We start from the raw sequence: 23,832 nt of genomic DNA on the forward strand, positions 1-23,832 counted from the left end.
TTTATTTTTCATTTACTCTGTGTCAATAATTGCAAAGTATTCCAAATATATATTTCAAGGGTGACGGCCAAACAAATTCAGTTCACTGAAATGTTCATGGTTTTTTTGTCGTATGCACAGTAGCTACAGTGTAGATATGGCAATAAAAACTTAAGTCCCAGTTCACAGGTGGAATGTATAAAATCTTGTCAATATTATGTGACTCTGCATTAACTAGGACACTTGTGTTATAGAAAAGTCTCACATTAAAGTAAATCTGAACTTGTGTGTCTTTGACAGGATGTTTTTTTTAAAAACGCAATAGTTTATTGAAATTGGTTTCGTGTACAACATAGTGACTTAACCAAAGAAATTGTGTAAAGAGACTCAAAGTGTCAGCATAAGAGATTCTCTCTCTTTCCCAACTGATCCAAGTATATGAAAGCTGCTTAATAAATAAGACGGTTAGGTTTCGGTTCATATGTGATGTAAAAGTTTATCTTTGACACTATTTGTGGGTTGTATGGCATTAGCAACAACCAACCACGATTGTAGAACAATTTAACATGATGTTATAATAACTAGCCCCTTGAAACTGAAACCATTTTTGGGAAAACAAATAATTGTAATATATCGACTAATCAGGGCAGCCCTAGAAGGTCAATGTGCTTGTAATGTGAATAACAAAACGGAAAATGTTGTCATGAGATATTTTTTTCTTCTCCGTCAGCTGTCCTACATGGGTCTGAAACGACTAACCAATGGGGAAGACGGGCAGCAAAACGGAGCGGCTTTTGGCTACCTGCCTCAGGATGCTTGGCAAAAAGTGGCCCAGAGAGCAGAGAACTGTTTCAGGGCAGCCCCCTCCTTCCACTACATGTGAGTGCCTCAGCAGGCGCCAATAACAATTCTGAATCACTATTATTAGAAATAACAGAAGGGATCACACAATGTTCTTAAAATTAAAAGCTGTTGATTTGAAGTCTTGCGTTGAAAATTAACAAGCGTTTCTGAAAATAACCTGATCTCTTTCAGTTTTCAAAAACACAAGACTTAGTTACCTCACTCCTGTTGTTCCACTACCTTGTTTTAAGTAGAATTGCTCTTTAATAAGCAGAGATGCAGTGTTTATGTCGACCGCTTTTATTGTGAAAGGGAGATTGCGACCCAGAGGCTGACTCTATCTAGAGTTCTCTATGAGCACAGCTCATAGAGGTCAAGTATTGCGTCTTTCCTGGCTTTTTACTGTTCCTGGTTCTATTTTCTGTCCGTAAATCTTTCCTCACTGTCGATAATTTCATCAGGATGGGATCGTTCCATGCAGAGCCGCCTTCTCCAAAGCAAAGGATAGAACGGCAAAGGAAGGCCCCCACTAAAGAAGTGAAAAGGATGATGCCTACTCAGGTAACTTATACTACAATGGCTTTACTTGCCTGATTCATGTGCAGTAACCAGTGCCAGATAGATGATACATCTTTAAAAGTAAAATATTCAGTCAATAATCTTTCAAAACAGAGCATTCTTAATTGTTATGTACATGTTTTCTGTTAGCTGAAGAAAATGGGAGACTCCCATCAAGAAGCAACAGAGAAAGAGGTGGAAAGGATCCTGGGATACCTGAAGAAGTATTACCAAGATGATCGTGAGTTTAAAGCCGTCCTATATGACACTTCTTCATTGTGTAATTATTATTTGCTAACGTGTCTGTGCTTCCCACAGCAACATCACCAATTTTCTATTATGAGTTTGTCATCGACCCCAACTCGTTTTCCCGGACAGTTGAGAACATTTTCCACACATCCTTTCTCATCCGGGTGAGCTTCCTTAGCTGATGTTTGGATAAACTGAACTTCTCTGTCTTTGGTGACCATTACCAAGTTTGAAAATGCTGTTTGTCTTTCAGGATGGGCTGGCCAGGATGTATTTGAATAGTGACAGATTACCTTGTATAGGTAACTAGATGTAACATTTTGATGTATTATTCTGACCAATACAAATATGTTTAGGTAAATTATTCAACCAGTGTTGTGTGTGTGTCTTTGTTTTTCAGCACCAGTGGAGGAGGGAGAGGTGGAAGCTGGAGGATCAAGCATCCGTAAACAGTGTATTGTCTCCATCAGCCCAAAACTATGGAAGGTTAGCAAATTTTCACCTGAAAACAAAGAATATACCTGGCTAAAATAAATGTTAACTCTTTTTGTTATGTCATAATCGTGATTTTTATTTTGTCTACTGTTATTTTCTTTTACCCAGGAAATAAAAGAGGCCTACGACATCAGAAATGAGCTGATTCAGCCTGAATAATGGACCCTGCCATATTTTGTTAGATGATTATTGTTTTTAGATTTGTTGTTTGTTTTTTTTTTGCCAATCTTTACGATTAAAAGTGCTTAAAAAAAAAAAAAAAGGGAGTGCATCATTTCAAAGGACCTCCTTGAAAATAAAAAGAGAAAGATGTTATGCTCCATAATCACTTCAGGGTCTGTAGAGAGTCCTTTTTTTACAGTTTCAGTTTTTATTTTCAACCCCCCAACCCTCCACCCACAGGTATGGTTAGGCCACAGATAATAAAATAACTGAAGTCAGATGAAATCATAAGTAAAAAATAAAAAGAATAAAGTCAAGTTAAGCAAAAACAGACTGTAAGAATCCGGTAAGGGAAGAAAATAATAGCAGACATTGTCATCCTGGTGAGAAAAAAAAAAAAGTTTCAGTAAGAGAAAAGGAAATATAGTGGAGTAGTCTGGGGCAAAAGACAAAGGGTCTAGTAGAGTGGTGAAGGCAATGACACGGCCTATAGTGGTGGGCATATTCTCAGATGGGGGGGAAGCCGAACAATGCAGTCATAGGATAAGGGTCTATCTTCGTGTTAAATGCCTGTTCAATGGTTCAAAATATGTCAGACCAAAATGTGTCCAGCTTCGGGCAAGTCCAGAACATCAGCTGGGGATTGATTGCATCCATTACAGGCATCACTCTGGTCCGGGAATATTTTAGCCAGCTAGATGATGTATGGACTAGGTTGAGAACGTCACTCCATTGATCATCGGAAATGTTGCTACCTAGATCACGCTCCCAGAGCTCCTTAAGAGGTACCATAGGGTCCGGACTCAGGGAACAAATCTGGCCATAGAGAACTGAAACCAAGCGCTTTTGATCAGGGTCGAGTGAGAAATTGATCAATTGGTGATTCGGGGGGGCGATTAAGAAAATTGGGAAATTGCTTTTGGATGAAGTGCGTGACTTGGAAAAAACGGAAGAGATGACTGTTGGGCAGGTTGAATTTGACTGACGGACTCAAAGGATGAAAAGACTCCATCCTCGTAAAGGTCATCAAGCGTCGCGAGACCACTGTTCGACCAAAACAGTAGGCCGGGTCAGTACATGATGGGGAGAATAGGTGATTGTTTGAAATTGGGGCATGAACCAAAGCTCTATGTAACCCGTGCTGTTTCCTGAATTGGAGCCAAATGCTGATGGTGCTAGTAATAATTGGGTTACTCAAATGTTTATGGGTCGCTACAGGGAGCTGAGAGCAGATTATAGTGTTAAGAAGCAGAAGTTGACAACTCGATATGTACCCAAGGTGGGCATGGGCCTGAAAGTTTACAGTTAGTCCAATAGAGAAGTTTGTTAATATTAGAGGCCCAGAAATAGTGGCGAAAGTTGGGGAGCGCCAGGCCCCCTTCTGATTTAGTGAGTTGGAAACACAACCTTCTAATACGCGCAGGCTTGTTATTCCAGATGAACGCAGTCAACTGCTTATCAAGATCAGTGAAAAAAGATGTATTGATGCACACTGGGATGTGTTGGAAAAGGTAAAGAAACTCTGGCAGGATGACCATCTTTATAAGGTTGACGCGACCCGCAAGAGACAGGGGAAGGGAGGCCCACCTAGACGTATCAGCTTTGCATTTATCTAGTAATGGCTGAAAGGTTTTAGGGAACAGGTCTTTAAAAGAGCTTGCAACAAACACCCCCAGGTATGTGAATCCCTCCACAACACTTTTAAAGGGGAATATGGATTGGGGAAGTGCCTTTGCCATTTTATTTACAAAAATATACTTTGCTCTTTTGAATGTTTAGTTTGTAACCTGATACACGGCCAAATTGATCTAAAATCGACAGTATGGGGGGGAGGATAAGGGGTTTGAGATCATAAGAAGAAGGTCATCAGCGTAGAGAGACTGTGTCGCCATTAGGGCGATATATTTTGACTTTTATTTTGACACATTGAGAAAGAATACAAACTTTTACTTTGATACAATTTCCTGTAACTTCCTTACCACTTCCTGCCTTGTCATCAGTTACTTCCTACTCAGTTCCTATCTGTTGGAAACAGTTAATACTTAAGAATTCCTGACCGTGAAAGATGCTAGAAGCAAAGTCGTAAGTAAAACTCATTGTTAAGTTAAATAATTGATAGATTAAGTTAAGTTTAAAGTTGAAAGAGAAGGTAATAATAGTCTTAAAAGATCGTTTTTATTTACATGTATTTACAAGGATATTTCATAAGACTTCATGTGAAGCTGAACTTTATGTTAAAAAATGTCAAACTTTGTTTTGTTGCAGTTTTCACTCTGCCATGTAATGCTGGAATCTTCAGTAAACAACAGTGAAATGTTAACTACGACACAGACTCCTGGTTATTGCATCAGAGTTTAACTTGTTGGATAGCTTCAGTTGTTACACTGCAGTGAAGACAACACAGTGAAAAGACTGAGAAGTTAGCATTGAATAACGAGTCAAGATGGAAACTACATCTAATAAATCAAGAAAAAGTGGAAGCAGCTTTCATTCATCTGCCTCATCAACCAATGCTTTACTTCGTGCACGAGCAAAAGCAGCAGCTACTAAAGTGCGTGCCGAATATGCTGAGCAAGAAGCCAAAGCTAGGATAGAAAAAGTGAAAAAAGAGACTGAGGCTGAAACACTAGCCATCTGCCGTGAAGCAGCAGAAGCTGAAGCCGTAGCAGCTGTCTGGGAATCAGCAGTTTCAGGAAGCAACAATTATATTGTGCTGGATGAAACAAATTCAACAGAACAAAGCAAACTTGAACGGACAAGTGAATACATCCAAACTCACTTCCATTCCACTAACTCCGTCCAACAAACAGCCATGAAGGCTAGTTCGCCACCAACTCAACCAATTACCTATGCCACTCTCAGTTATAGCCCGAACAACCCCTTTGTTTCACGCCATCAGCCGCCTGTTTTTTCATACGACAGCACAAACAATGTGGATTTTACAGACTATGACTTAGACTATGCGCCACCAGCAGCCAAAGAGTCAGTCAGCCAGAATCCATTTACCCGAGAAGGTCCGCGGGTTATTCCCAAGACTCTTACCTCGCAGATCAGTGACTTGAATATTGGAGCTCCATCCTTCAACCCCCAGCCAACAAATACTCAAAGTATGCCTGCAACTGAACACCTGGCACAATATTTAGCTCGGCGTGACCTAGTGAATACAAGTTTGTACGAGTTTGATGATAAACCTGAAAATTATCGTGCTTGGCTGTCATCATACAAAAATGCCACTCAAGGACTTGGTCTCACAGCCACTGAGGAATTGGACTTGATGACGCGATGGCTTGGAAAAGAGTCCAGCAACCAGGTGAAACGTCTCCGTGCAGTGCACATAGCAAGTCCACAAATAGCACTGGGGAAAGCTTGGGAACGTCTTCAGGAGTGTTATGCAGCCCCAGAGGTGATTGAAAAGGCCCTCTTTACCCGACTGGATGCATTTCCCAGAGTCTCAGCCAAGGAAAATCTGAAGCTACGAGAGCTAGCTGACCTGCTTATGGAAGTGCAGTGTGCTAAAGAAGATGGCTACTTACCAGGCCTGTCTTACCTGGACACGACACGCGGAATTGAACCCATAGTGACCAAGCTGCCTTATGGACTCCAGGAAAAATGGATCTCGGCCGGTTCTAAGTATAAAGAAGCAAATGGAGGACGGTTCCCACCGTTTGATTACTTCACGAAACTCATATGCTATGAGGCAAGAAGAGAAATGACCCTAGCTTTGCCTTTTTAAATACCACCACAATGTCATCTGTCAGAGCTGAAGGTGCCTTTCCTAAAACCTTCAAGAAACCCATTGCAGTTCACAAGATCAATGTCACTCCCACAGAGTCAAATGTCTCTAGTGATCCGAGTAAGATCTGCCCAATACATGCAAAACCCCACCCACTGAAGAAGTGCAAAGCCTTCAGAGCCGAAACTCTTGATGACAGAAAGGTATTTCTGAAAGAAAACGGAATCTGCTTTAAGTGCTGTAGCTCAACCAACCATATGGCAAAGGACTGCACTACAATTGTTAAGTGTTTTGAGTGTGACAGCACCCGACATATCTCAGCTATGCACCCAGGACCAGCACCGCACCTCACGACTCCTCTGACCTCGCCACAGCATGGCGGGGAGGGAGAAGAGGTAAACGACACCAGTGAGGTTAGCGCAAGCTGCACAGCAGTATGTGGTACAGGACAAGTCGGACGGTCATGCTCCAAGATATGCCTGGCAAGAGTGTACCAGAAAGACCACCCAGAGGAAGCCATCAAGGCCTACGTCGTGTTAGACGACCAAAGCAACCGATCGTTGGCCAAGTCCAGTTTCTTTGACAAGTTTGACATCCACACTAAGCCATATCCTTACCAACTGAAAACATGTTCTGGTATAGTAGACACTTTCGGCAGAAGGGCATCAGATTTTATCGTGGAGTCCCTCAATGGAAAAGTTAGGATTCCCTTACCACCACTCACTGAGTGTAATGACTTACCTGATAATCGGTCTGAAATTCCCACACCAAATGCCGCTCTGCATCAGCCTCACCTGTCAAAGGTAGCAGAACACATCCCAAAGCTGGACCCCACTGCTGAAATCCTCCTGCTGCTAGGGAGAGACGCAATCAGAGCACACAAAGTAAGGGAACAAATAAATGGCCCCGCCAATGCACCCTTCGCACAACGCCTTGACTTAGGCTGGGTGCTGGTCGGAGAAGTCTGTCTAGGGAGCACACACAAGCCGAACGTCAGTTCCTTCCGGACGGCCATGGTCGACTGTCATCGGCCCTCACTCTTCCAGCCATGCACAAGCCTTTTGCACATTAAAGAGGAACTTCACGACAGACTGCCAGGAAACAGTGCCTTACCACCCAGAGCTAAGGAACACAGTCCTGGGTCAAAATGTGTTTGACTGCACGGAACAGGACAATAAGCTAGCACCTTCAATCGAAGATGAAACTTTCCTCAAAATGATGGACAAAGACGTCTACAGAAACGATTCACACAGCTGGGTTGCTCCATTGCCGTTCAGACTACCTAGGCAACAGCTTCCCAACAACCGCGAGCAAGCACTCAAGCGGTTTGGCTCACTCCAACGCCAATTCAAAAGAAAGCCAGAAATGCAACAGCAATACGTGGAATTTATGGGTAAACTGCTGAAAAACAACCATGCTGAGGTGGCACCAGAGCTAAGAGAAGAAGAGTGCTGGTATTTACCAAGCTTTGCCGTGTATCACCCACAGAAACCCGATCAAATCAGGGTAGTGTTTGATTCAAGTGCCCAACAGTCTGGGATCTCCTTGAATAACGTGCTCTTGACTGGACCGGATCTGAACAACACCCTTCTAGGAGTGCTCATGCGGTTCCGAAAGGACAAGGTCGCTGTGATGGCAGACATTCAACAAATGTTTTACTGCTTCCTTGTGACGAAAAGCACAGAAACTACCTGCGATTCTTATGGTTCAAGGACAACAACGTAGCCAACGAGGTCATTGACTACAGAATGAAAGTTCATGTTTTCGGGAACAGCCCATCTCCTGCAGTGTCGATCTATGGGCTCAGAAGAGCCATCAGAGATGGCGCAGAAAAATATGGAACAGACACAGTCAACTTCGTCGAACGGCACTTTTATGTTGATGACGGCCTCTGTTCTGTCCCAACCGATGCAGAGGCTATTGGGCTGCTTCATAGGACTCAAGCCTCACTTGCTGAGTCTAACTTGAGGCTCCACAAATTTGTCTCAAACAGTCAGGCTGTCTTGGAAGCCTTCCCAAGTGAGGACTGCGTACAAGCCAAAAGGGATGTAGACCTCAGTGGAGATGAGTCACCCACCCAACGCAGCTTGGGGCTCCTGTGGGAAATAGCAAGTGACACATTCACCTTCTCTGTGTCAACCGACACCAAACCATTCACCCGTCGAGGGGTTCTTTCAATGGTGAACAGTGTCTTCGACCCTTTAGGGTTTCTGGCTCCTGTTACGATCCAAGGCAGGGGCCTTCTCAGAGAGTTGAATTCTGAGACATCGGAGTGGGACACCCCATTGCCTGAAGATAAGTTAGGCAAGTGGGAAGCTTGGAGAAACTCGCTTCAAGACTTGAGGCACTTTCATATACCTAGGATGTACACAGGCATCTGCCCAGCCAAGGCTGAGCGAGTAGAACTCCACGTCTTTAGCGATGCATCTGTGAAGGCCATTGGTGCCGTAGCCTACCTGAAAGCCATCCAAGAAGACACAGTAGACGTGGGATTTGTCATGGCAAAAGCCAAAACTTGCCCCCTCAATCAGACCCCGACCATTCCCAGACTTGAACTGTGTGCAGCAGTCTTAGCAGTGGAAATAGCTGAGCTGATTCAGGATGAACTGGATCTAAAGCTGGATGCCACAAAGTTCTACACTGATAGCAAAGTTGTCCTTAGATACATTTACAACCAGTCCAGACGGTTCTATGTGTACGTCCATAATCGGGTCCAGCGTATACGCCAGTCTACCATCCCTGAACAATGGCACTACGTGAACACCGAAGACAATCCGGCCGACCTGGCGTCGCGGTCGGTCCCAGCAGCACACACCTCACAAAGACAATGTGGTTCAACGGACCAACCTTCCTGCGCAAGCCCTCTGTTCAGCCAGACCCTGCCTCAGTCATACCTCAGTCATTCAGCATAGTCTCACCAGAGTCAGATGCAGAGGTCCGTCCAGCGGTGAAGAGCTACATTACTGATCTACAAGGGAAAGTTCTCAGCACAGAGCGCTTTGAAAGGTTCTCCACATTCGACACTCTCCAACGAGCCATCGCACTCCTTATTCATATAGGGAGATCCTTCAGCACTCCGACAGGCAAGTGCAAGGGATGGCATCACTGTGACTTACCTCGTTCAGTGGATGAGCTTTCCCAAGCAAGAGAAGTCATCATCAGAGCTGTTCAGAGGAATACCTTTGTGAAGGAATTTGAAGCTCTGGAGAGAGGAAAGCAAGTTCCGTTAAGCAGCTGCCTACGCTCTCTCAACCCAGTCTTACAGGATGACCTCCTCTGCCTTGGAGGCAGACTGAAGAATGCAGATGTGTCCATTGAACAAAAGAACCCTGTCATTCTCCCAAAAGAACACCATGTGTCCTTGCTTCTCACCAGATACCACCATGCCCAAGTAAAGCATCAGGGTCGCCAGTTAACAGAAGGTGCTGTACGAGCTGCTGGGCTCTGGATCCTGGGAGGCAAGCGGCTCGTTAACTCAACTATTCACAAGTGCATCACCTGTCGCAGACTTAGAGGACGGATGCAGGAACAAAAAATGGCAGATTTGCCCACAGAACGCCTTACAACCTGCCCTCCCTTCACGTATGTGGGACTGGATGTCTTCGGACCCTGGCACGTCTCCACCAGACGCACCAGAGGGACACAACCTCAGAGCAAGTGCTGGGCCATACTATTCTGCTGCATGAGCTCCAGGGCAGTTCACATCGAGGTGATTACCTCAATGGACACCTCAAGCTGCATAAACGCATTGAGGCGTTTCTTTGCCATAAGAGGACCAGCCAAACAACTGAGGTCAGACTGCGGCACAAATTTCATTGGGGCTTGCAAAGAACTTGGGCTGAGTGCAGATCAACCAGACAGCACAGTGCAGAGGTATCTGCAACATCAAGGATGCTCCTGGGTGTTTAACCCGCCTCATGCCTCACACATGGGGGGTTCATGGGAGCGCCTCATTGGGTTAGCCCGAAGAATCCTGGATTCGACGCTCCGCGAACACAGCACTCGCCTAACTCATGATGTTCTGTGCACACTAATGGCAGAAGTGACAGCAATTCTGAACGCAAGACCACTAGTTCCAGTATCGAATGATCCCGAGAATCCATTCATCCTCACACCATCGATGCTGTTAACGCAGAAAGTGGGCGTCCCACCACCTCCAGGTGACTTCACAGGCAGAGACCTCCTCACGAAGCAGTGGAGACAAGTACAAGCATTATCCAACTTGTTCTGGAACCGTTGGAGACAAGTGTACCTGTCAACCTTACAAAGCCGCAAGAAATGGACAAGGTCCCACCAGAACCTGCAAGACGGTGACATCGTCCTCCTCAAAGACAACCAAGCTGCCCGCAACAACTGGCCTTTGGCAGTGGTCACAAAGGCTATTCCAGGAACAGATGGAAGAGTCCGTAAGGTGGAACTAAAGACAGCAAACCAAGGCCAACCAAAGACTTACCTTAGACCAGTGACGGAAACGGTTTTGCTTCTTCATAAGAACTGATGTTTCAGTTGTAGATCTTAGTTGAATGTAATGTTCATGCTAGTATAGTGACCTCACAGTGGTCACAGCGGGGAGTGTGTCGCCATTAGGGCGATATATTTTGACTTTTATTTTGACACATTGAGAAAGAATACAAACTTTTACTTTGATACAATTTCCTGTAACTTCCTTACCACTTCCTGCCTTGTCATCAGTTACTTCCTACTCAGTTCCTATCTGTTGGAAACAGTTAATACTTAAGAATTCCTGACCGTGAAAGATGCTAGAAGCAAAGTCGTAAGTAAAACTCATTGTTAAGTTAAATAATTGATAGATTAAGTTAAGTTTAAAGTTGAAAGAGAAGGTAATAATAGTCTTAAAAGATCGTTTTTATTTACATGTATTTACAAGGATATTTCATAAGACTTCATGTGAAGCTGAACTTTATGTTAAAAAATGTCAAACTTTGTTTTGTTGCAGTTTTCACTCTGCCATGTAATGCTGGAATCTTCAGTAAACAACAGTGAAATGTTAACTACGACACAGACTCCTGGTTATTGCATCAGAGTTTAACTTGTTGGATAGCTTCAGTTGTTACACTGCAGTGAAGACAACACAGAGACAGTTATGAACCATGCCGTGACGTGTGATGCCCCTCAAACCTATCATGGCTTCTGAGCCAGATGGTGAGAGGTTCAATGGCTATATTGAACAAAAGCGGCGAAAGAGGACAGCCCTGGCGCGTACCACGTTGGAGAGAGAAAGGGGGAGATCGAATGCCATTAGTGTGTACAGAGGCAGATGGAGAGGCATATAGGAGATTATTCCAGGAAATAAATTGGGAATGAAAACCAAATTTATCAAGAATAAAAAATAAGTAACCCCATTCAACCCTATCGAAGGCCTTCTCTGCGTCAAGTGTCACTATGACTTCGGGGATGTTAGAGGAAGGAGAGAAAATTATATTGAGCAACCTCCTTGTGATAAAAAATGAGTGTCTCCCCACCATAAAGCCTGTTTGGTCCAATGAAATTATATCTGGCAGTACACGTTAGAGGCGGATAGTCAGTATTTTGGCCAGTATCTTACAGTCCACATTTAACAGTGAGATTGGTCTGTAACTGCCACATGAAGTGGGATCTTTGTCTTTCTTGAGAAGCAAGGATATAGAGGCAATGGACAAAGTTTCCGGCCATCGGCCAGACGGGAGAGAGTCATTGTACATTCTAGCCAAAATCGGTGCTAACTTGGAAGAATATGTCTTATAAAATTCGACTGTATAGCCGTCGGGGCCAGGAGACTTCCCACTTTGCATTGATTTTATTGCATCATGTATCTCAAGGGTGGAGATGGGGCTGCCCAATTCGCTAGCGATGTTGTCATTGATTTTGGGGTATGTTAAGGAGTCGAGAGGATTGGGGGTCATGGCGGGGATCCGGGGACATTCCGAAGTGTAGAGATTGGTGTAAAATTCCAAGAAAGACCTGTTAATATCAGCTGGGTTAGAAGTAAGGTTGCCGTCGGACAATCTGATTTGGGGAATCAATCTGGACGCACTGGCCGCACGAGCCTGTTGAGCTAGGAGTCTACCTGCCTTGTCGCCCTGCTCAAAGTAACGCTGCCTACACTGTCTCAGTTGTCTCTCAACAATGCCTGTCATCAGAACATCGTGTTCTGAATGTAGCAGGAGGCATTTCTTATAGAGAGAGGGAGAGGAGGAGTATGTTTCATCGAGTAAGCGAAGCTCATCACAGATTTCTGAAAGCCTTTTCATCTTTTCTCTTACGTGCAGTGTACGAAATGACCCGCACAGTGACCTTAAGAGCCTCCCAAAGAATACCGCAACCAGTGGCGGCTGGCCAATAGAGGGCGCTAGGGCGCCGCCCCACCACTCACCTCCCACCACATTTCCTTGAATAAGACATAAAAAAAATTAAATCAAAATTAAATAATAAAATAAAAATAATTCGAAATATATGTTTATATTTTTTTAGATGTGCAAGATAAATATTTCATAGTTAATGATGAGTAAAGTTGTTTCGTTCGTTGACATTGTCTGATTGGTGACGTATTTCCGCCCTGGGGCGCAGGAATCTTTGCCCATAGACTCTCGTTAAAAGTTGTACATGCGCAGTAGCTCCTCTTCAATACAAGAGATAGGACGATGTTGGGGCGCACCTCTCCTGCGCCCCGAGCTGAATGCAGCTGGATTTGGCGGCGGGGCTGACGTCACAGCCTTCTGTCATAAAGTATGTGTATTGTCCATGTTATATATGATATATATTATTTAAATATATAGATATAGAGATATATCTAGAGATAGATAGAGAGATAGATATAGAGATAGATAGATAGATATTTATTATATATGTATATTGGCCCTCTGTATAGTAATATAGCACATCTGTATATTTGTTCATACTTCATCTGTTTATACTATGCCAATTATTCCCACCTCTTTATACTGCCCTTATCTTTACATAATCACTCTTAACTGCATATAGTACATACTCTATATATCGCACTTGTTTCTCTTTGCACTTCTATCTATCTATCTTTAATGTTGTTTTTGTTGTTTTCATTTATGTAAACACACTCGTTTGATACCTTAGTACATGTATGCGTGCTTTTAAAAAAATAATATATATAGTTATAGCTCCCCCTGGAGAAAACTCCACCAGCCGCCACTGACCGCAACTAACGTCGGAAGTGTCATTAATTTCAATGTAGGAAGAAATCTGAGTGGAAACATAGTCTCTAAATTCACTGTCTGACAGCAGGGGAGAACTGAATTTCCATAATGGAGGCGAGGACATACCAAGAGGGAACTTAATATCAATCGAGGTGGGAGAATGATCTGAGATGGCTATAGGATGGTATTCGCATGAATTGACCCGATGAATCAAATTGTTATTGAGTAAAAATTAATCAATTCTTGAAAAAGTGTGGTGCCTGTGCGAGAAGAAGGAAAAGGCTCTACTTTGTGGGTTAATAAGTCTCCAGGTGTCTGAGAGTCCTAATTGTGATGCATTGTGCAATACTACCTTGGCTGATTTGTAGAGAGTAGATTGTGTGAGCGATGACCAAATTCCAGTCCCCGGCCATAATAATACGATGGTTGTCGGCATTGGGAATTCGAGCGAAGAGGTTCACAAAAAAATGATCATCATCCCAGTTGGGAGCGTAGATAGAAGCTAGTATTACTGGTGTGTTCTGTAGCATGCCCGAAACTATGACATAGCGACCATTAGGATCTGATATTGAATTTGTCAATTCAAATCTGACATTCTTGTGAATAATAATTGCTGCCCCTCTGGCTTTGCCAGAGAATTGAGTGGAACAAGTGGCTCATCCATGCCCTCTTAATACGAAGGGTATCAGAGAATTTAAGATGAGTTTCCTGTAGGAATATGATATCTCCGTTAAGATGTTGCAGCCGTGTCATTACCTTACCCATTTTAGTAGCGTTGTTCATGCCCTTAGTATTCCAGGAAACCAGGCGCACTCCTCTAGCCTACCTGTCGTTGTCATGGCGGAAACCAGCTAGGAAGTTCCTCGAAGAGAAGTTGACCTGGACAAACACTGTCTTGCATACACAGGAGAAAGAGGAGAGGACGACGAAAAATACTAATGGTAATGATAATAACAAAAAAGAAAAGAAAAACCCATGTGGCCATACCTAGAGCTAAATCCAAAATACACAACGTAATCAAGCACTCTGGCTCAGATCTATGTAATTACACTAACGCTTGTAATTACACTAACACTAGTCTTCCGGGGTTCTATACCCTATCTAAACAGTAAACCAGCCCCATATTATCCCATACAGAACAAGTGAAGGAAAAAAGGAAAATATAACAAGTCAATGAAAACAGGCCAAGAAAATAACTACTAGCCGTGAACAAAAACACGTCACTGTCTGCGTGTCCACGCCGTACTTAAAACCCACTGAACAAATAGGTCAGACAAGTTACTGAAGTAGCCACGGCGGGCTAGTAAACTGGGCTAGCGTAACCAAGCAGTATTATGCTACCGTTACCACAGCATTCAGACGGAGGAGGATGCTTGAGAGCCTGTACCAGAACAGTTGGCTGCAATAAAATCCTTGGCCTCAGAAACGGAGGAAAGTTTCTTCCTCGCTCCATCCTTTAGTGTGATGTTAAGCCTCGCAGGGAAAAGCAGTGCCGGCTTGAAGCCCCGTTGATAAAGTTCAGACGTCACCTCTTGGTACTCCCTGCGCTGCTCCACTATCTCAGACGGATAATCCTCGTAGATTGCAAGGGGGGCGGACGACCCGGGCGCAAGACAGAGGACGAGAAGGGTGTCTCGGGCGGACGACCCGGGGGCAAGGCAGAGCATGAGACAGGCCTTGTGGCAAGGGAACTCCGGAGGCCGGAGACATGGGCGGAGGCCACGTCGAGGGAACTCCGGAGGCCGGAGACATGGGCAGAGGCCACGTCGAGGGAACTCCAGAGGCCGGAGACATGGGCGAAGGCAAGGGCACAGACCATAGCGAGGGAACTCTGGAGGACGACCTGGAGGTAGGGCTGAACGATCTATCGTTTTGGACCGAAAATCGCGATCTCAGACAACACGATTTTGGGATCGTCAAAGCTGCGGTTTTTGCTTGGTGTATATTAATAATAATAATTTCGTCAATAATTTCACATGAATGCCCAAGGCTCTGTGTCAGCTACCGATCAGAAAGCTGCAGGCTGCGCGTGACCAGATCACGTGTTCGCCACCCAAGTCAGTGTGTAGCTTGTCATTCAATTTCAAGCATACTTCCCCACTGACCATACCGGGGAGAATATTGCCATGGGGTTGAAGGAGTGCTTGGCCAACTGGGGTCTAAAAGAAGAGGCCCAGACGTGCATAATAACAGACAACGCTTCAAATATGGTTAAAGCAATGGGACTTAACCAATGGACCAGACTGCAGTGCTTCGGACACAGGCTGCATCTTGCAATTGGTAAGTACAAGAATGTGTGTTTGTGCGAGTGTGTATGTTTACAAGGTTACTACAAGTGTGAGAGTTCGTATTATCTGGGGACGAAGCGCCGAGAAGTTTGTTGTCAAGCTGTCGTTAGCTAACTGTTAGCGCAATGCTACTTTAACATACTGTTTATCCTAGGGAGAAAAATGAACCCTTTCATCGGTAAACTTTGTATGTGTGTGCACGTTTTAAGGATTAGGGATTAGTGAGGCCATGTAATGTGTGTTTCGGTGCGAGGGGGAAACGTGTTTTTGGTACAATAAACAGCTAGCGTGTTTTTGGTACAATAAACAGCTAGCGTGTTTTTGGTACAATAAACAGCTAGCGTGTTTTTGGTACAATAAACAGCTAACGTGTTTTTGGTACAATAAACAGCTAACGTGTTTTAGTAGTAGCACATGTCAGGCTGGTGCAACATCAGCTGATGCCACTATACGGATTAAATGATTTTTTGGTTTTTAGTGGAATATCTAAGAAGCATATTAATTGCTTGTGCATTAATTACCAATTACAAATTAATTTATGGGCAATAACTTACTGTGGTAGTACCACCTGAAGTCTGCTGCTAAAAAAACGTCATTGAACTAAATACATGACAACAGATGTAATCAATGGTATGTTATGAATATTGTGTTATGAGCTATCCTTATGGCTTTTCATACTGTAATACATGTAATGTTTTCCCCCAGAAAATGCTGTCAAAGATGAGCAAAGAATCAAACGGGCCACAGGACTTTGCAAGCAGCTGGTTGCGGTCTTCACTCACAGCTGGAAGAAGAAGGCGGCACTAAAACAGGCACAGCAAGACTTGAACCTACCTCAACAGTCACTGGTCACTGAATGTCCGACACGATGGGGCTCCCGGCAGAAAATGATTGGGAGGGTGTTGGAGCAGAGCAAGGCACTGTGCCAGGTTCTGTCTGAAGACAGGAAGACGCGGCACCTGGTCCTCACTTGGCAAGACACAGATGTCCTTGAATCTGTAAACAATGCCCTCGGTCCTCTTCAGGAGTTCACAGACGCCCTCTCAGGTGAGGACTACGTAAGCGTGTCATACCTGAAGCCAGTGCTCCATCTCCTCAGAACAGCAACGCTTGCTGAAACTGACCAGGACACGAATCTCACCAAGGAGATCAAATCAAGAGCCCTCCACTACATTGAAGAGAAATACAGCGACCCAGTGACACAGGAGCTCTTGGACATCACATCCTTCCTTGATCCAAGATTCAAGAAGAGCTACATAAGTGAAGAGAATGTCCCATACATCAAAGACAGAGTGAAGATGGAAATGGAACAGGTGGCACAAAAGGTAAGCTTTCCTTTTTCTTTGTTGTTTCAAAATAAAACAAAGTTGTATTTGTGTTTTTTATTTTTGAACTATACTCTACTGACATTTTAAACTTTTAGACAAAATGCCTCGTTGGTCTTAATCACAACTGATAGCAAAACATTGATGCCTCTTATTACTGTGTGTTGCAGGAGCAGAGGGCTTGTGTCACAACCCATCCCATGCCCCTGAGTGCAGAAGAAGAACCACCATCCACCTCTACAAAGCGAAAGCGGTCACTGGGCAGCTTTTTCAAGACCAAGGCGGTCCCTGCTTCCTCTACTGTGCAGTTGGAGGATACCATTAAAGCAGAACTGGACAACTACCTCATAACTCCTACCATTGATGGAGAGCAAGATCCACTGGCCTGGTGGAGAGTGCACAATGTCAACTTCCCATGGCTTAGCAAGTTGGCTCGTAAGTACCTTTGCATACCAGCAATGAGTGCACCATCAGAGAGACTGTTCAGTGCCAGTGGCAATATTGTCACATGTCAGCGTGCAAGTCTGAAGCCAGCAAAGGTTGACATGTTGGTTTTCTTGGCCAAAAATCTCTGAAGGGATGAAGGGGAAGATTTATTGATTTTTGTTGTTGTTCTTCTGCACCTTACCCTGACATGTCTTTGTTCCATTAAAAAAGGTGTTTACTCTTTTTTACTTATCTTTTGTTTACAGACTAGATGTTAAATAATGTAACCAGTTGGACATCTTTTGTTGATGAGGAAAATGTATTTTTTTTATTATTATTATTATTTAGTTTTACTACCTTTACATTTCACTTCCTCTTGCCACTTTATTTGAAGCAGCACAGGTTTCTGGATACACGGGTTGAATATCTGTAACTGCTGCTGATGTTGAGGTTCATAAGCTAGCTCCTTTGAGCCATTTTGCACTACTTTTAAGGTAAGACTTCTTTTTTTGCTCCACTTTGTTGTTACACTGAAACTTGTTTAAATAAAAAAAATCGTGGAGAAATCGAAATCGCAATCTCTGCCAGAAAAATCGCAATTTCAATTTTTTCTTAAAATCGTTCAGCCCTACCTGGAGGTCAGTGGAATAGCTCCGGAGGGCGGCGAGACAGTTCTGGAGGGCGGCCTGGAAGGCGGCGAGACAGCTCCGGAGGGCGGCCTGGAAGGTGGCGAGACAGGTCCGGAGGGCGGCCTGGAGGACAGCGGAATAGCTCCGAGAGGGCAGCGAGAAACTTCCGGAGGACGGTCTGGAAGGCGGCGAGACAGCTCCGGAGGACGGCCTGGAAAGCGGCGAGACGCCTCTGGACGACGGCCTGGAAGGCGGCGAGACGCCTCTGGACGACGGGCTGTAGGACAGCGAGACTTCTCTGGACGGCGGGCTGTAGGACGGCGAGACGCCTCTGGAAGAAAGTAAGGAGCACCTGGAGCAGGAGGCGGCAGGGCCGCCGAGGAGACAAGAGCACCAGTCGGCGGGACCCCCGACGGGACATGAGCTGTCGTCGGCGGGACCCCAGTTGGTACTGGCATCAGCGGGACCCCCGAAGAGTCAGAAGATGGCTTTGGCGGGAACCCGGGTGGTACTGGTGTCAGCGGGACCCCGGAAGAGGCAGGTACAGGGGCCGGCCGCACCACCGACGGGACATGAACTAGAGTCGGCAGGACATGAGCTTGAGTCGGCGGGGCCCCCGACTGGACAGGGACAGGTGTCGGAGGGACCACCGACTTGATGGGGTGAGGAGTTGGCGGGACCCCCGGCGGAACAGGTGACGGCGGGACCCCAAACGGAGCAGGTGTTGGCGGGACCCCCATCGGAACAGCTGATGGCGGGACCCCCTTCGGAGCAGGAGTTGGTGAGACCCCCAACGGAGTAGGAACAGGTGACGGCGGGACCCCCAACGGAGTAGGAACAGGCGAGACTAGAGGCGAGGCCGGAGTCGACAGGGCCGCCGACAGGGCAGGCGAGGCTGGAGTCGACCGGACCGGAGAGGCCGGAGTCGACTGGACAGGCCAGGCCGGAGTCGAGGCTGGAGTCGACTGGACAGGCCAGGCCGGAGTCGAGGCTGGAGTCGACAGGACAGGCGAGGCTGGAGTCGGCCGGGCCGCCGAGGCTGGAGTCGGCCGGGCCGCCGACAGGACAGCAGGGGCTGGAGTCGGCCGGGCCGCTGACAGGACAAGCGGGGCTGGAGTCGGCCGGACTGCAGCTGGAAACATGGCTGCTAGGGCCGGAACTACAGACGGGTACGCGGCTGCTAGGGCCAAAACTTCAGCCGGAAGCGTGGGTGCAGGAGGCTTGGCTGCAGGAGGCGTCATAGCTGTGACACGAGGTTTAAGGAAAGGGTGCAGGCTTTCTGGGGAATTGACAAATGTCCTTAAATAGACCGGTAGTGAGTTCTCGAACCATGGCTTAGCTGCCAATTCCCGGCGTGCATGAAGAAGAGCTGCATCCTGAGCCTCTTTAGAACCTGCAATCCTCCACTCTCCATAAATACAAAAAATGTTGTAGGAAAACTCCACAGGAGCATCCTCAAAAAATACTGCTGGATCCATATTGGGTTCGGTCGTTCTGTCAGGGTTAGGGAAACAGGACCCAAGTGCAGTAAATCCAGGGGAAGCAGGTAAGGGTCAAAAACAAAAAGCGAGCTTTATTCAAAAGCTGCTGACGACCACACGAATCAAGGGGAACACAGGACATGAAAAACACTTAGCTCCAGACATGAAGGGCGACAGGAACAGGCAGGTAACATGGACAAGATCAGGGAAGAAATGACGACCGAACGACAAACAAAAGGGAAACAGGGACTAAATACACAAGTGACACAAGAGGGGAAAACATTTCAAAATAAAACACAACACAAGGACATGACAGACACGAAACAAGGATCATGACAATATATACATATGTGGAATACATTGAAAGTATTTAAATACACTGTACGGTCATTTAAATGCTTTACAATGTTGAATGAGGTGTCGACGGATGCATCTATTACGTAAAACAGATGTATATGGCAGATATGTAGATATGTTATACATATCTGCCATATACATCTGTTTACATCTGGAGCCTGATGACCACGGGTCTCGGTCTCTGACCCGGTCCTGGCTTGTTGGAGAGTGTACGGTGTGCTCTGTCCGTGGTGACTCAAGAACGCCGTCACCAAGGACCTCAGACAGAAGCTCAGAGGAGAAGATGGAAGGTTAAGGCCCTTCGATGGAGTCAGGTAGGCCAGCGATCCTGATATTGTTACGGCGGCTGCGAGAAGCGATGTCTGTGAGCTTATCTTGTAGCTTGGTATTATGCTCAGCTAGCTTTGCACACATCGATTCCAAACTTTGTATGCGTCGGTCTTGTTCGTTAGCGTTGGATTCAAGCGAATTAATTGAATGAATGCAGTCTAGTTTGGCTTCAAATCCTTCAAATCCGCAGAGATAGGATTCCGGTGTTCTTCCAGTTGACTAGCCAAGATCGCCATGTTGAAGTCACCGCCAGTTGACGCCGCGAGTTCGCCCTTGGCAGACTGCTCCTTCTTGCCCGATTTCGGTTGTTTTTAAGCCATAATCCAGCATCAAAGTGTTCAGAGTGGAATCTATTTGGCGATGGCCAAAGGCAAAACTATAGGGGTTTGAAATAGTAAATGAATAAAAGTCACGGGAGCTAGACTCCACACTGCCTACTCCATTTTACCCCACCAGAAGTCCTAGATGTGTTACTTAAAAAGAGAATTTACTTTGTAGACTACATCACTCTTGTTAACACATTATAGTTTAATTCAAGCTTTTACTGATTTTAAGACTTTGAATAATAAAAGGGGGGAAAAAGAGAAGTCTAGAACTCCATCCATGCAGCCATCCATGACCTATTGCTGTCATTTGTATTCAAATGATGGTTGGGAAAACCTGGGTTTAACCTTGTGCATTAAATATTAAAAATTGTTGTGCTCATCCCTGAAAGGCAGAGAACAAGGATGCATGTGTGAGCATAAAAAGACCCATTACTTAGTCATGACCCACAGACGTGCAACTAGTGACAGTTGGTCACAAGTACAGATTGATTGATTTATTTTACACAATCTAGCTCTGCCTGTCACAATATGTGTGAACAGAAATTCTTCACATTTACAACAATCTGTTGTAGTGATAGTAGTAGGGTGATTCTCTGAATTTGGTGACCTTTGAGCTTTTTATTTTATTTGTTAAACCCCGTAAAATATTGCATTTCTTTTTTTGTTGAACTTAGTTTTTATTTCAGTTCCAGCTTGATTTCCTATCCTCTATATATATATATATATATATATATACAACCAATTCTTTAAAAACAAAATATATATGTATACAACCAATTGAGACATGGGCGAAGGCAAGGGCACAGACCATAGCGAGGGAACTCTGGAGGACGACCTGGAGGTCAGTGGAATAGCTCCGGAGGGCGGCGAGACAGTTCTGGAGGGCGGCCTGGAAGGCGGCGAGACAGCTCCGGAGGGCGGCCTGGAAGGTGGCGAGACAGCTCCGGAGGGCGGCCTGGAGGACAGCGGAATAGCTCCGAGAGGGCAGCGAGAAACTTCCGGAGGACGGTCTGGAAGGCGGCGAGACAGCTCCGGAGGACGGCCTGGAAAGCGGCGAGATGCCTCTGGACGACGGCCTGGAAGGCGGCGAGACGCCTCTGGACGACGGGCTGTAGGACAGCGAGACTTCTCTGGACGGCGGGCTGTAGGACGGCGAGACGCCTCTGGAAGAAAGTAAGGAGCACCTGGAGCAGGAGGCGGCAGGGCCGCCGAGGAGACAAGAGCACCAGTCGGCGGGACCCCCGACGGGACATGAGCTGTCGTCGGCGGGACCCCAGTTGGTACTGGCATCAGCGGGACCCCCGAAGAGTCAGAAGATGGCTTTGGCGGGAACCCGGGTGGTACTGGTGTCAGCGGGACCCCGGAAGAGGCAGGTACAGGGGCCGGCCGCACCACCGACGGGACATGAACTAGAGTCGGCAGGACATGAGCTTGAGTCGGCGGGGCCCCCGACTGGACAGGGACAGGTGTCGGAGGGACCACCGACTTGATGGGGTGAGGAGTTGGCGGGACCCCCGGCGGAACAGGTGACGGCGGGACCCCAAACGGAGCAGGTGTTGGCGGGACCCCCATCGGAACAGCTGATGGCGGGACCCCCTTCGGAGCAGGAGTTGGTGAGACCCCCATCGGAACAGGTGACGGCGGGACCCCCAACGGAGTAGGAACAGGCGAGACTAGAGGCGAGGCCGGAGTCGACAGGGCCGCCGACAGGGCAGGCGAGGCTGGAGTCGACCGGACCGGAGAGGCCGGAGTCGACTGGACAGGCCAGGCCGGAGTCGAGGCTGGAGTCGACTGGACAGGCAGGCCGGAGTCGAGGCTGGAGTCGACAGGCCAGGCCGGAGTCGAGGCTGGAGTCGACAGGACAGGCGAGGCTGGAGTCGGCCGGGCCGCCGAGGCTGGAGTCGGCCGGGCCGCCGAGGCTGGAGTCGGCCGGGCCGCCGACAGGACAGCAGGGGCTGGAGTCGGCCGGGCCGCCGACAGGACAGCAGGGGCTGGAGTCGGCCGGGCCGCTGACAGGACAAGCGGGGCTGGAGTCGGCCGGACTGCAGCTGGAAACATGGCTGCTAGGGCCGGAACTACAGACGGGTACGCGGCTGCTAGGGCCAAAACTTCAGCCGGAAGCGTGGGTGCAGGAGGCTTGGCTGCAGGAGGCGTCATAGCTGTGACACGAGGTTTAAGGAAAGGGTGCAGGCTTTCTGGGGAATTGACAAATGTCCTTAAATAGACCGGTAGTGAGTTCTCGAACCATGGCTTAGCTGCCAATTCCCGGCGTGCATGAAGAAGAGCTGCATCCTGAGCCTCTTTAGAACCTGCAATCCTCCACTCTCCATAAATACAAAAAATGTTGTAGGAAAACTCCACAGGAGCATCCTCAAAAAATACTGCTGGATCCATATTGGGTTCGGTCGTTCTGTCAGGGTTAGGGAAACAGGACCCAAGTGCAGTAAATCCAGGGGAAGCAGGTAAGGGTCAAAAACAAAAAGCGAGCTTTATTCAAAAGCTGCTGACGACCACACGAATCAAGGGGAACACAGGACATGAAAAACACTTAGCTCCAGACATGAAGGGCGACAGGAACAGGCAGGTAACATGGACAAGATCAGGGAAGAAATGACGACCGAACGACAAACAAAAGGGAAACAGGGACTAAATACACAAGTGACACAAGAGGGGAAAACATTTCAAAATAAAACACAACACAAGGACATGACAGACACGAAACAAGGATCATGACAATATATACATATGTGGAATACATTGAAAGTATTTAAATACACTGTACGGTCATTTAAATGCTTTACAATGTTGAATGAGGTGTCGACGGATGCATCTATTACGTAAAACAGATGTATATGGCAGATATGTAGATATGTTATACATATCTGCCATATACATCTGTTTACATCTGGAGCCTGATGACCACGGGTCTCGGTCTCTGACCCGGTCCTGGCTTGTTGGAGAGTGTACGGTGTGCTCTGTCCGTGGTGACTCAAGAACGCCGTCACCAAGGACCTCAGACAGAAGCTCAGAGGAGAAGATGGAAGGTTGAGGCCCTTCGATGGAGTCAGGTAGGCCAGCGATCCTGATATTGTTACGGCGGCTGCGAGAAGCGATGTCTGTGAGCTTATCTTGTAGCTTGGTATTATGCTCAGCTAGCTTTGCACACATCGATTCCAAACTTTGTATGCGTCGGTCTTGTTCGTTAGCGTTGGATTCAAGCGAATTAATTGAATGAATGCAGTCTAGTTTGGCTTCAAATCCTTCAAATCCGCAGAGATAGGATTCCGGTGTTCTTCCAGTTGACTAGCCAAGATCGCCATGTTGAAGTCACCGCCAGTTGACGCCGCGAGTTCGCCCTTGGCAGACTGCTCCTTCTTGCCCGATTTCGGTTGTTTTTAAGCCATAATCCAGCATCAAAGTGTTCAGAGTGGAATCTATTTGGCGATGGCCAAAGGCAAAACTATAGGGGTTTGAAATAGTTA

At 46.4% G+C, this 23,832-nt stretch overlaps 2 protein-coding genes across 6 annotated transcripts in view; both read left to right on the forward strand.

Annotated features, from left to right (window-relative positions):
• LOC134858437 (non-structural maintenance of chromosomes element 4 homolog A-like) overlaps nt 1-23,832 on the forward strand; it is a 65,346-nt gene that overhangs the window by 20,509 nt on the left and 21,005 nt on the right. For 3 of the 4 annotated variants that reach the window (XM_063874318.1, XM_063874320.1, XM_063874317.1), the window contains exon 5: nt 710-858. In XM_063874318.1, coding sequence (XP_063730388.1) covers nt 710-858 — 149 coding nt within the window. Of the gene's footprint in view, nt 1-709; nt 859-1,283; nt 1,384-1,530; nt 1,622-1,698; nt 1,794-1,882; nt 1,932-2,029; nt 2,116-2,232; nt 2,370-23,832 lie in introns of those variants that run through there. The other variant, XM_063874319.1, reaches the window with a different exon arrangement.
• LOC134858974 (E3 SUMO-protein ligase ZBED1-like) lies at nt 15,399-17,799 on the forward strand. Of its 2 annotated transcripts, XM_063875224.1 has the most exons (4): nt 15,399-15,468; nt 16,182-16,801; nt 16,972-17,236; nt 17,625-17,799. In XM_063875224.1, exons 1-4 carry the CDS (start codon nt 15,408-15,410, stop codon nt 17,648-17,650), a joined length of 972 nt encoding a protein of 323 aa, XP_063731294.1. In that variant the 5' UTR covers nt 15,399-15,407; the 3' UTR covers nt 17,651-17,799. The 2 variants fall into 2 exon arrangements, with proteins under 2 accessions (XP_063731294.1, XP_063731293.1); XM_063875223.1 differs by lacking the exon at nt 17,625-17,799 and having other exon boundaries at nt 16,972-17,438.

This window comes from Eleginops maclovinus, chromosome 22 (assembly GCF_036324505.1).
Source record: "Eleginops maclovinus isolate JMC-PN-2008 ecotype Puerto Natales chromosome 22, JC_Emac_rtc_rv5, whole genome shotgun sequence".
Classification (NCBI taxonomy): Eukaryota; Metazoa; Chordata; class Actinopteri; order Perciformes; family Eleginopidae; genus Eleginops; species Eleginops maclovinus.

Excerpts from the sequence above, each read along its gene's own strand:
- LOC134858974 (XM_063875223.1), top strand. The coding sequence starts at position 15,408 with ATGGGACTTAACCAATGGACCAGACTGCAGTGCTTCGGACACAGGCTG. Across the intron at positions 15,469-16,181 it reads CAGGCTGCATCTTGCAATTG|AAAATGCTGTCAAAGATGAG; the intron begins GTAAGTACAAGA and ends GTTTTCCCCCAG. Across the intron at positions 16,802-16,971 it reads TGGAACAGGTGGCACAAAAG|GAGCAGAGGGCTTGTGTCAC; the intron begins GTAAGCTTTCCT and ends TGTGTGTTGCAG.